The sequence below is a fragment of the Frankliniella occidentalis genome, unplaced genomic scaffold (genome assembly GCF_000697945.3).
Source record: "Frankliniella occidentalis isolate FOCC.00 unplaced genomic scaffold, Focc_3.1 Scaffold13, whole genome shotgun sequence".
Lineage (NCBI taxonomy): Eukaryota > Metazoa > Arthropoda > Insecta > Thysanoptera > Thripidae > Frankliniella > Frankliniella occidentalis.
This window is the reverse complement of record NW_026267143.1, coordinates 2,521,721-2,534,783: the sequence shown is the minus strand read 5'-3', so window position 1 is coordinate 2,534,783 and position 13,063 is coordinate 2,521,721. Positions and strand designations below refer to the sequence as shown.

The following is a 13,063-nucleotide window of genomic DNA, read 5'->3' as shown; positions in this document are numbered from 1 at the left end:
TGATTTTATCTGAAAAGTGTGAATGTGTGTAAAAAATTACGTGTGTTTCTTTTGAAAACTTCTATGGATTGGTACATGTTGTGGTGTTTACAGTAATAGATCTAATTTTGTCTTTCTACATCAAGGCTTGTTGGTTTCTTATCATTCCTTTCAAAAATGGACAAACACCAAAAAAACAAATTGATTATCTATCTATTGTTTTTTTCCTCTTATAAGGACTAATATGGCATATGGCTAGCTCTTGTGTCCGTAGATGAAACCCCAGTTTTGGTTGCATGAGGTGGAATGAATCAAAATTCAGTGTTGCTCAAAGAGGGCTAAGTGTATTGATAGCGATGTAAATTCAGTGAACAAAATTCATAAATTGACTAGAATTGCAATATTTCAGTCCCAGAGACAGGGGTATTGCAACTAGGATATACAGTAGTTCTAAGGGAGAACAGATATAATTCTTTTTCGATATTTAACTCAATTTTATACATGGACAGTTCACTTTTTTCAGTCATTGAGCTATGTACTACGAACACAGACCTGATATTCTTAACAAGATCTAAATTTTCATATAATATTCTAACATAAAGACAAACAACCTATTGTACTTATCTGCACTTTTGTCCCACTACAACCTTAAAGCTCTATAAGAGATGTGGAGCAGCATTTTAAAAAATGGTTTGAGAATATAGCTCAAACTATATTGTTCTCTGACCATTGTCAAAAAAATTGATTTCAAAGAAAACAAAAACAAAAAAAAGAACAAAACATTACCGGTACTTAGAAACTGGTTGTTAAATAACCACTTTTTCCATACATTATGAAACATGGAGCACAAAACAACAGTACCTGTACTTATTTTGTAACATTGGATTTGCATTGATATTGGGAAAAAAGGATAATGGCAGAGAATACTGATTATTTTAAAATTAAAATTACAGAGCATTTTTCACCATTATGCAGCAAAATAACATGCTTCCCAAATTTATAATAGTTTTCACAAAATGTTGGTGCAATTCACAATTAAAAGAACGTATAAGAATTGTGTTAAGGGTTTTCACTACTTAAAATATTATATTGAAGTCTCAATCATGGCAACACCACACCTGGATTGGGGATGCATGGGCATAGGAGATCCTATTGTAAAATAAATATTAAGTTTAATTGAAACAAATTTTAGTGTTGGTTCCAGCAAGATTGTACTAATGACAGGGCTTGCAGGACTTTGTAGGACCTATGATGATAGCAGCATCTTGAGGTACTTTGTTTCCATCCTACTTTTGGTATCACATACAGCATCCAATATCAGCAACTTCAAAGGTAGTCAGCCCCATCCTCTAAGTCCATTTGAACTGGCTCAGTCTAAATCATAGAACATTAAGAAATTATAGCAAAAGTTATCTAACAACACCATGAACAATTGTTCATAGAATGTGAACGTTAAGATACTTACTTTAAGAGTAAAGGGTGCATCAGGTTTTATCTCTCCGTGGACTTCTTCTTCACCAGGTAGAACCTAAAAAATGGCGAGCAAGTTAAGTGATACCAATAGTGTAAATATTATTTTAGAATGACAGACTAACGGTTAAATAGGAAAACTTCAATTTTAGTTTTGTCCCCACTATTAATAGTAATAATAATTACCTCATAACCTGCAGAGCGAATGGCACTGACTAAAGCAGAGAGGTTGCCCTGGTTTACCAATATCTCCCCATCATCTCCTTCTTCCAGCATTTGCTGAAACTGGTTATGAAAAATGTGTTCATTAATGAGCATTCACTACTATTTTAAAGCAACTAATATTTACCCTCCCATTCTTACCTGAACATCACTATTGTCTTCAAGTATTTCTATCGCTTGCTCTTGATTTTGCAGGAGAAGAGCTGCTTCTTCTTCAGATATTACTTCATAGGTTCCATCACCCTTTGCTCTCACTAACTGAATTTCTCCACCAGTATCCATTTGCAATATTTCCGCTGCAGGATCTCCAATGAGGTACTCTTCAGTTTGATGCTCATTTTCATTGTCAGAGACTATTGTTGCATCAGGGTGCATGATTACAGTTTGCTGTCCCTCCATTAGAGTTCCATCATCCTCCAGGAATTGAACTTGAGCTCCTTCTGTACCATCCATAGCTACGACGGTACCATCTTCATTTATGTAATGTATCACATTTCCTTCACCTTCAACATCGCCTTCCTCTTCACCCTCTCCCTCCACTTGATCCATTTCTTCACAATCTTCCACAACTTCTGCTTCAACTTCGGTAGCAACCTCCACTGCCCCTACCTCATCAGCTTCTTCTGGCAGAACTTCTAATCCACCTTCTTCTTCTGATGCTAACGTTTCTGTGCAGAAGAAGCAAGTAAGTGACAAACTTAATTCAAAACTTATTTTCTAAGGAATTAGAGCTGTTACAGGTAACGTCGGGGTGCCAGGGAATGTCCGGATTCCCTAGTGAGAGCTCGAATTCCCTGGCTCCGGTAGGGAATGTCCGTTTGGGACAACTGATACCGGGCAATCACTAGGCAATGTTGGTTGGCCACTAAGGCAAACCCAGCTGCCTCAACAAGTGTATAAACCCCTGACCTACACCCATAATACCTGCACTTTCATTCCCAACATTCCTGGCCACCCCTTTCAGTTAAAGTCCGCTTTCGAACATTCCCTTCCCTGACTGCCTTCATTGAATGTCCATGGCTAACATTGCCTTGAGAATGCCCGGTTTCAGTCGTCCCAAACGGACGTTCCCAACCGTGACCAGGGAACCCGGACTCTCACTAGGGAATTAAGACATTCCCTGACACCCGGACTTTACCTGTAACAGAGCTATAAATTACCTGGTGATTGCTCTGGTCCTGGGCTCTCCACACTGATAGTAAGTTGACCATTTTCACCCACTCTTTGGATGACTGTTGCCACTACAGGAACCTGCACAAATGAGAGACAAATTTGTGTAACAATACTTTTTAAGTTTAAGACTTTAAAGTATCTATTATGAGACAGGTAGGTTATTCTGATCTTGAGCATAATTACCTTGATCTGCACAGCTTTGATTGGGCTTCCACTGTTTGCTGAATCATAGTTTGGTGAGACAGTTATTTTTCCAGCTGATTTAAGATCTTCAACAGTAGCAGGAACCAGCATCTATCATTATAGATAAAAAAAATAAATGTCATACTTTCCTCAAATTTGTGAATTATACACCGGTATGTTAAGGGTAATGGTAGAAGTCGGGTAATGTCAACATGAACCAAAACTTCAGGGTAATGTCATACAGATTATGGCTAAGGTATGATGATCCCCACATTATCCGGCTCGTGTCAGCATTAACCATGGCACACTGGTTAATGTCGAAGTGCCTTGGCAGAGCGGGTAATGTTTGGTTGAGTATGGTACAATCGAATGTGTAACCAGTTTGTTGTCATGCCCGAGCACGTTCTAAAGCCCAAGCAAGTAAACCTAATAGAGAGGCCGCTATGAAGTCTCGTCATAGTGACGTCTATGTTGGAGGCGCACAGAAGAGCTACTGCAAGACAGGTTGTAAAACATCAAAATAAAATACCTCTGCTGAAAAAATTGTAAGAAATGAAACCCAAAATACCATGGTGGGTCCAATTGCACCGAGAAAGATGATTGTGATGATTAGTATTATTGTTTTATGAAATGAATAAAACCGCATGAATAGACATTACCCAACATGTACTAGTGTTAATCCATCTCCAACACATTCAATTTGACATGAGCCAATGTGCCTCGGATAATGTCAAATTAGTTGGTTAAAGTCTCCTGTCATGACATTACCCGGGTAATGTCAACTTTAACTGGGCAACATTAGCCGACTTCCCGAATTTTACCATTACAATAAACAGTACAACAATCTAAAAAATGCCAATCAAAATTTACCTGTTTATTATTTGGTGCAGGCATGACCTTCACTAGAACAGGTATACCTTTAGCAGGTTTAAAAAGAGCAAATGTAGTCTGGCCAGAATCTTTAGCATTCTTCATAGCTTTAGTTTCAATTGGGTCAATTATGACTTCTGATGATGGAGATACCTACCAAGCAAACCAAATTAAATGGGACAGTGATAAGTATCTCAACACATATCAAGGGAAATGGTCAGAGATTCGAAAATGAAAAGAATGTTTACCTTAGTCTCTGCACTCAAAGTTCTAGATGATTGTTTGGTAACTGTATGCTTTGCTCTGGATGTAGCTGCAGTGTTAGCCTTTTCTACATTAAGTAATCTTATAGTCTTCTTTGTAGGTATATTTTCTCTGTAATCACTATAGATTAGTTACAGGTTGAAAGATTAATACAACCACTATTGAGATTCAAAATCTTTTCAATATCAGGGTCAGTGCAGTGAAGAAGAATTTAATCAAGAAAACTTCCTGCAGTTTAACAGCTGAACAGAATTTTCTTACTTACTCATTTCTGGTTTCTTCAGATTCCTCCAAGGCTTTTTTAAGTTGAACTCTATTGCTTCCTCGATAAACTATGCCATGTGTGTACTCTTGATGAAGACGAAGAGCGTATCGTCTTAAAAATTCACTTCCACACATATTGCAAACATGTCTTGATTTGTCACCATGCACATGAGCCTATGAATCAAAAATTGGAAAGTTTGATCTTTTATCTATCAAACAAGGGGAGACAACTGCTCAGATATATCTTACCTTATGACAAACTAGATTAGACATCTGATTAAAGCCTTTCTCACAAATCTCACACTTGTATGGCCTTTCGTTGGTGTGAGTAAACACATGGTTTCTTAAATTGCCTAGAGTCAATATTAAAATTATAAAATAATAGGAAGAATACAATGTTTGCAGGTTGTAATTTGTTGACCAAAAACCATAATTACCTTTCTGGTGAAATCCTTTAAAACATATAGGACACTTGTGGGGCTTACTATCAGAGTGTGTTTTGCGATGAGATATTAAAGTTGACACTCGGTTGAAAGTTTTCTTGCAGCATTCACAAACATAAGGTCGAGCGTCACTATGTATAGCTCGGTGTTGAGATAATGTGCTCATCTATAAGGTATGGAAAGGATATATCATTTGTGAAACCCAGAAAAAAAGTGTTAGCTTTTGGAATCTTAAATGTAATTTTACCTGTCTAAATGCTTTACCACAATCTTCACATTTGTAGTTGCGCTCATCAGTGTGAGTTGGCAAGTGTCTCATCAACGTATATTGATGGCGAAACTCCTTACCACCTAGAAAAGAAGTTTTATAAATAGAAAATGTTAAATGATACTGGCAGCTAAAACAAATAATAATAGGGTTTAATATAAATATACCCATTTTTTCAAGCAATACTAACAAATTCCACACTCCCACATTTTCATGGGTTTGCCTTCCTTCTTAAGATATTTAATATAATGTAATCTACTTCTAGGATCATCTTTATCAACTTTGCGATGTCTTGGATCAACTTCCAAGACATTTCCAGAATCATCTTCTTCACAATGAATCACCTGGTAAATAAAAAACAGTATGAGAAACAAACAAGAGACAGTAAAATAAAATCAAACAGCATGCATGGTACACTGTTTTATCAAGATGCATCAATGAACAGCATGCCATGCATGTATGCTATAACTTGGCAGAAAAAGCATACTAAGCACCCACAGGACCCTTGTTTCGTCACAATGCTTAGCAAGCGCCTTGTAATATCCTATGCTGTTCACAGTATGTCCTCGAACATTAGATTTTCAGTATGAATGGTACTATCAAAGAATAAAGGCAGCACATTTTGCTTCAAATATGCAGAGTCCAGGAAGTACTGCCATTGCTGGTACTTGCAGTTTTTTAGAATGCTTAGTTTTAAGATTTTACCTGTAAGGTTTCAGAATGATCTTGAATGTTGGGGAGGCCCTCCATGACCACTTCTTCCCCATCAAGAAGTTCTTCTTTGTCGAAGTCAATCCCATAACTGTAAAAAGAGAACAGATAATGAAATATTTCTCTATGTGCTTTTGAATCTACTCTGATACTTCAATATACATATTAACTAAGACCTTTCATCAGTGGCACTCTCCATCATTTTTTCGTTGCTTATGTCTTGCAACTCATCAGATTCTCCCTCTTCAACATTTTCATCTGTAACAAAAATATGCTAATAAAACTCTTCCTGTATTCAAAATGATTGATTGATGACCGTAACATGTTTGTAAGAACGTGTTTTCAGATATATACCTAATAGTTAAACTTCAAGACAGAATCGTAAACCCAAATATTTCGAATCAAAGAATGACATGGATGTAAATCGACATAGTTTAAGTTTCTGAGTATGGACGTTTGTTGAATCTTTTGTCATTTATCCCAAGTCATTTCTCTAATGTCTTTTTTTCTTTCATTAACAAAACAGTTTCACTTGTGACCAATTTGTTTGAGGCAATTTATTAGAATTGACCTTTGGCATGAAATGTGAGGGGTGTTTGTAGATTAAAGTTCAAATCAAATAATGGTGAATATTTCACATAACACAAAACTTCACTACAGCAACGATTTCAAATCATAATGTAATGAGTCTGAAAACGAAAGACGCCCTAATGATAATTTTATTTTATTAATCATTTCTAGCTTCACTGCAGGCATCACAAAACGCAAAACAGGCATGGGAAGAGCGTAATCGCAAAATTTACCGCTCTTCTTCGTAAAACGTAAACAAAAACAATGTTTATCAAGTGACAGCTGATTTTCAATCCTTCATTTCTTGAAACTTGAACAACGTTTCAAATTTCAAACGAGTGCAAGACAATTTCGTGCCGTTGAGTCAAGGTGAAGGTAGAGGGGGCTTAAGGTGTGCTGAGGTTATATTTCGGATGGTAGTGTATTTGTGCATTAGTAGTGCTGCTTGCTCTACTTGGACGATATTATCAAAATGAAAATAGGATAATTGTTGTTATCATTTGGTTTCAGTCAAAACAAAAGACTCTCAGTCGCTAGTCTTCTGCACAAAGAACACAAGACGATCGTGACAAGAGAAGTCTCAACCAAATTCCGAAAGAAACGCGTTCTTACCTTCATATTGATGATCTAGTTCAGCACTTTCCATCATTTTCTAATCATTCACTCTATCATTTTAAGAAAATGAACGTTCCAGCCGGAGAGAGGCCAATAAAACTACTTCGCTAGCGAAATTAACGGCAAAAATAGGCGTTGGATAAAGCTAAGTAGTCTTTTTGAGAGCATAGCATTTCGTGAGGGTGGGGGTTGTTGGATGGATGGGGTGGGGGATGGGGAGAGGGGGGAGGAGGGAGATCGGGAGATCTCATGAGAGGGGTTCTGCCGCGGCCGCTAGAGTGCGCTGGTAAAGAACTGCAGGCCGACCTTCCATTTCCTTCTCTCTTGAGCACATCCTGGCTGACTTTTCAAAAAGGACAAGAAAACAGAGAGGTCTGTCTTCCCTTCCCTCGAGTCCCGCTGGCCTCCAGTACAATTGAAAAAGATAGATGAGCAGGAAAAATACATCATCTTTACGAGACCGTAAGTAAGACACAAGTTATGCTATATCCAAAATCTATTTATTTTATTTTTTTAAATTAAACAAATTATAAGACATTTCATCCAAGGGCACAATGGGCAGCATTCCTATTAGGCAGTTAAGACAGTTTTAAAGGGGTTTTGTGCATAGCTTTAAACTTTTAATAATTATGACAGCTAAACCTATCGCAGGCCTATAATGATTAAATCCTAAGACTAACGCCCTCCTGAAGCAGATTGCTTGAAACATTAGAAAGCATGAGTATACAAGTCAGAAACAGCAGTGAATTTAAGACTTCTAAATAAAATCCTGTCAGTCTTTCATAATGGCTTAAATACTGTTAAAATCAGACAATTTATAGAAAATGAAATCTCATCTGAGCACTTACAGTTTATAACAGTTTAAGAGGGAATGTTCAAAGATAAAAACCCAAGAAAATAAAGTGAAACTTTGATCAATACTTCAGAGAAATTAAGGAATGGATCCTAATACACAGCTTATATCAGGTGTGCCTTTTAAATATGTTTCTGCAAGTCTTGCTTGGGGAATAAAACTGTAGTTGGACATGGTAAGTACAGTGTTCACTACGATGCATCCGTGCAACAAAGACAGGGATCAAAATGTAGTCGCCCAAGGAGGTAGGATCAGAACATGAGTGCTGAAGAAAGACGGGTGTGCTTTCCACTGATATCAACATACTCGGATTTGGTGGTCCCTCCCTCACAAATCATGGAAATGCTGTACCGTTTTGAGTGGAAAACCATTCTGATTGCCAATCTTGTGATTAAAAAGAGACAACACCCAATATGATACAACGTCTCTATGAGAAGTGAGACGCCTCCAAAGATAAAGATGAACAGATTGGCATAAAGAATGTGTCTTTCTTGAGGAACCGTGTTCAAATCCATCTTCTATCTTTCTTAAGCAATTGCTTGCTGATCCGCCTTTCTTGCATGGATGCGTCGAATACCTAAAGTACCCCTACCAAGTACAAAGTACCTACTACTATATAATCCCCACATTCCCAATAAAGACAAATTAATCAGTAAAGCATATTTTTGGCCACTGTGATCAATATAAAAAATTGCTGTTGATCTTAAGTAGCTGAAGCAATTCTGTATCCTTAATTTGGCAATTTAACCATCGTGTTGGTTAAAAATAATGAGAGAAAAAATTTAAAAATTCCCTGGAAACATGTTATAGATTTAACAGCACATTAATGCACCTCAATGAAAATCTACTAAAACAAAGGTAATTTTTAGGTAATAAACCTAAAAAAAAAATTAATAAAAATAATACCTTTCCACATAGTACCGTCAAAGTTGAAGTACAGGGTACTAAATTGCCACAATCATCATTAAGTAAAGCAAATTGTTACAAATTAAATCTTGGTCACTTCCTGCTCATATAAAAATAGATTAGATAGATCAAAGGTGGGTTGCTAGAGTAATCTACTACAAAACCTTGGTCTTTCATTACATTCCTCATTAAATCTCTTGTGTATATTGCTTATAAGGAGCGGCGAGTATACAATAAATAACTAATATGAAAATAAGATCAGTTCATCAATGCTTTCCACACTGTCTGATGCAAGGGCAAAGGGCAGTCCAAATCTTAAGATGAGGCTAGTAGGCAAGATAATGCATGATTAACCTTGTAAACTTCAGTCAATATGTTGTTGAAATTAAGAGCTATAATATTCTTCAGTTATAATAGTCACAACTGCAATTACCATCCACATTAATGTTTAAAACTCACCAGAATACAGAGAGTTAATAAAAGTCACAACCTATTTGGGTAAATAAAAAATACCCAACATAATTGTTGAGGGAGGGATATAGATATAGGATCAGTACTGTAGAGCAGTTCACTGTTTTCTTTTTTTGTTGAGGGGGGGAGGGGAACTTTGCTAGACAGCTGGTGAGTTACTCTCTTTTTAAGAATACAGCAGCAATCAGCAACAGTATGTGGACATTTGCTCAATGACAAAAAAACAAAAAGTCATCTTCCAAAAAGCAATGTTTGCTAACCACATAGAACAATCTCTAGAGTAACAATAGGAAAAAAGGAGTTTTGCTTCGCAAGAAGAAGTTAATTAGGCTATCCACCACAACCACTCTTGCTGATCAAATATACTACTCTACATTTTGCCTGTTTCCAATACTTTTTGACAGGTCTAAATAAGGAGAATACACCAGAAATATTGCACTGGAACAGTACAGAATATAATAAGGGATCCTAACAGTTAATTTCAACGTTTAAGCTTTCACAAGTTCCATTGCCCAGCAAGAGAGGCTCAATCAAGGATGTTGTATTACCTTAGAGTTCAAAGTTCTCAAATGAACCCTTGCACTACACAATACTTATCAACAAGAACAACAATCACAATAAAATTTGGCAAAGCTAAATCACACAAAATTCTAACAACCAATAAAACTTGACCTCTTTAAAAATGTCAACAATTAGTCCTGGTGAGCATTTCGTGCTCTTGATGGCTTCAAAGCCTTTCTGACCAAGGGTGCATACAGATGCCACCCTAAAAATAGAAGGTATCCGGAGAAATAGACACTTTTGTAAACAGCCCAGTACCGATTAAATGAAAGAAGAACAAAGGGCACTAAGCAGTATCCCATGAAAATAAATGTGTATAATTTTAAGATAACCCACACGATGGGTGAAACAAAAGGACTTGATAAAAACATCGTTGCTTTCTCATTTCTAGCCAAAATACTTTCCACCTGTAATAGGAAATCAACATTTAGTCACCTTGCTTCTTTAACTAAAATGGATAGAAGAAAACAAAGCATGATAATACAGCATATATAAAAGTACATACCTCCTTCTCCATAAGCATCACAACAAACTCATTAAAGAAGCAGACATAGTACCCAGAATGGAAGCCATGCCAAACAGCAAGGAAGGCCAAAGCACCACCTTGGGAGGCTAATTTGCTGTTCAAGAACTTTAAACGTTTGTAGACATACCTGAAAAGGAACAAAATACATATACATTTTTTCTTTATGAGAACTACATTTTAATTCAATTAATTTCTACATGTTCTCAGAGGGTTCCTGTACTTACTGGGCTATCCAGTGATTTGTATTGGTATTAAAAGCCATGATGTAATGGTTGAATTTTGTGCAACCTTCAAAAACTGAAAGCTGAACATTGGCGCACCCATCCCATTTTTCAATATTATTTTCATCTTTACCACTATATGTGATTCCTACAAATATTAAAAAAAAATAAAAAAATATGTAGATTCTTAAAAAAATCTGCAAATCACACTAAGAAAGAATCTTACCTGACATTATGCATACTCCTTCTGTAATTAACCAGCATGAAATGTATTTGTAAAGTGCTGTACGAGCCCACAGACCAAGCATCACATGTTTCATAAGGAAACCATTTTGCTAGAAAACATAAGTGAAAAGTAAGAGAGAGTTCTCAAGAATCAATTAATTACACTCACATTTCTTTGGTTGAAGACAAAATTGAAACAAATAGCTTACTTGGAAAGTTTCAGTATCTGGGTACATATCTGGAACCCATATTGTTAGCACCTGGTAAATGCACAGGTATAAAGTGCCAGTACCAAAGCGGATGAGGGCTGGTCTAACACAATTAGGCAGCTTACTGCTGTTTGTCTACAATAATTCATGTTAAAAATTTATCAGGTATGGCAGATTATCAGCACTAATATGGTCAATACAAATAATAACTAGTTAAATGAAACTTACATTTGGGATAAGCTTTCCAGACACAAAATTTTGATATCTCTTCATGTGGAATTGTGGACCAACAAGGAATGCCGAGGGGAAAAAAGAATGGGCAAGTAATTCTAGTATTGATGGTTTTTCCTGGAGGGCTGACTTCTTGTTTTCTGCAGATAAAGTTTCCTGAAAATGATAGCACGAGAAAAGCAATTTTTAAGTATCACAACCATGTACAGCATCTGTGTAATAGATACATAATAGATGACACCATCTTTTTTTACCTGCTTTTGGGCTCCATCATACAAATCTATAGCTACTCCAGTCAATCTTAATGTGAGCACACAGTGTGGCATAGTCCACTTTATATCATAAACATCGGTGCTTGTGGCAAAATACCCTACAAGTTTACAACTCTTATTAAAATTGGTAAGTAATCAAATTCAATACAGCCTAAATTGATGCTTTGAATTTGAATTCAGCTAGCTATCTTCCTTGAGAACACACAGTATAATTCTTGAACACTTACCGTACAATAAATAAGTCATAGTAAACACCAGGGTTGCAATTGCTCCAAGGAATGACCCTCCAAATAATAATAAGATGCCATATACACCAACTACTGTGCCAATTAAGTGGAAGGTGTCCCAGCCTGATGTAAGAAATAAATTAATTTGACATTGAGAAAATGTAGAAGTACAGGGGAATAACAAATTAGACTTGTACACACACCATAGCAAAATGATGAAATTAAAAACCCTGTGCAAATAAACAGGAGATGCTGCAGCACAGGAGACCTTCCATATAAGAAATGCCGGTGAATCAGAACTATGGGATAGCCTGCAAACAAAGACAGAATGAAATACAAGAAAAGAAAATTCACGTCAAACTATGAAGACGATTCAAAACTAGGATAAACTAAATAAATACAGATCACAGTTAATAGTGAATGTGGGATTCAACATCACACCATTCAGTTAAAATTAACACTTTCCATACGGTAGATCTACACCCGTCGATACAACAACATGTCCTAGTTGTGCCTTTAAGGCCTTCTATCATAACTCTATCATAAAATTTTGATAGGCCCCTGATAAAGATTAAAACCCCCTAAATTTAGTAGGGTCGCCTGTGAGGGGGATGCAAACAAGAAAAAAAAGGCACGGAAAGTGGTAAGATGAGGATCATTGCAAAATGATGGAACAAAGATCAGAATTAAAAGTTACTGGAGAAAATTATTTTAATGATGACAATGCAATATTAAACTTATAATAAAATGAGGTCAACTGAAAGTCAGTTGAACTAAACAAAGCTAAAATAAACAGTAAGTAGATTTCAAATAAATTTTCACTTTAGTAAACAAAGAAAAATACGCATATATGCCCCTAATTTACTTGAATATTCAGTGAATATTAAGGGAAAGTTCGAATACTGATGCAACATGTTCAAATATCATATTTCAAAACCAAATTGAGGCTTTTCTATTTTTAACCAAATACTTTGTAAGAAATACTGAAACGGGTAGAAAAACACACGCCTTCGTTGATCATGTCTTAATAAATTAGCTAGGATGTGTCAGAAATAATCATATTTTATGGAGGTTATGAAGACGTCTTCTGCTGGCCAACGTACCCAAGAGGATAGAGAGAAGTAGTCGTAATGCATGCTCTGAGGTTCCCAAAGTGTCTCCCAGATGACTTAAAAGGGAAGCACCTGAAGAGCCAGGGGCACTCATCTTGACCAACTTAGTGAACAGTGAACAATAATGAAGCGCAATTTCCTAATTCAATCTCGGTCTTGACAGTTCACAGTCCAGCCACTCCGGGTGGCGCGACGTCCGAGACGGGGGACCCGGGAG

The 13,063-nt window shown here is 36.5% G+C and overlaps 2 protein-coding genes across 4 annotated transcripts; both read right to left on the bottom strand.

Moving 5' to 3' along the window:
- Window positions 1-303: 303 nt before the first annotated feature.
- Window positions 304-7,239, bottom strand: LOC113202335 (uncharacterized). Of its 3 annotated transcripts, none has more exons than XM_026416511.2 (16): window positions 7,030-7,239; window positions 6,024-6,105; window positions 5,842-5,938; window positions 5,327-5,480; window positions 5,116-5,219; window positions 4,863-5,034; window positions 4,675-4,778; window positions 4,427-4,599; window positions 4,146-4,281; window positions 3,898-4,050; window positions 3,028-3,138; window positions 2,832-2,922; window positions 1,813-2,339; window positions 1,636-1,734; window positions 1,445-1,507; window positions 304-1,353 (listed from the first exon to the last, which is right to left on the bottom strand). In XM_026416511.2, exons 1-16 carry the CDS (start codon window positions 7,064-7,066, stop codon window positions 1,306-1,308), a joined length of 2,151 nt encoding a protein of 716 aa, XP_026272296.1. In that variant the 5' UTR covers window positions 7,067-7,239; the 3' UTR covers window positions 304-1,305. The 3 variants fall into 3 exon arrangements, with proteins under 3 accessions (XP_026272296.1, XP_026272297.1, XP_026272298.1); XM_026416512.2 differs by having other exon boundaries at window positions 4,146-4,272; window positions 7,030-7,238; XM_026416513.2 differs by lacking the exon at window positions 7,030-7,239 and adding an exon at window positions 6,202-6,921.
- Window positions 7,240-7,510: 271 nt separating this feature from the next.
- On the bottom strand, window positions 7,511-13,057 carry LOC113202353 (lysophospholipid acyltransferase 5). Its single transcript, XM_026416540.2, has 10 exons — window positions 12,838-13,057; window positions 11,938-12,045; window positions 11,735-11,857; window positions 11,490-11,605; window positions 11,233-11,391; window positions 11,005-11,139; window positions 10,797-10,905; window positions 10,574-10,718; window positions 10,329-10,476; window positions 7,511-10,230 (listed from the first exon to the last, which is right to left on the bottom strand). Exons 1-10 carry the CDS (start codon window positions 12,938-12,940, stop codon window positions 9,955-9,957), a joined length of 1,422 nt encoding a protein of 473 aa, XP_026272325.1. The 5' UTR covers window positions 12,941-13,057; the 3' UTR covers window positions 7,511-9,954.
- Between the last annotated feature and the right edge of the window lie 6 nt (window positions 13,058-13,063).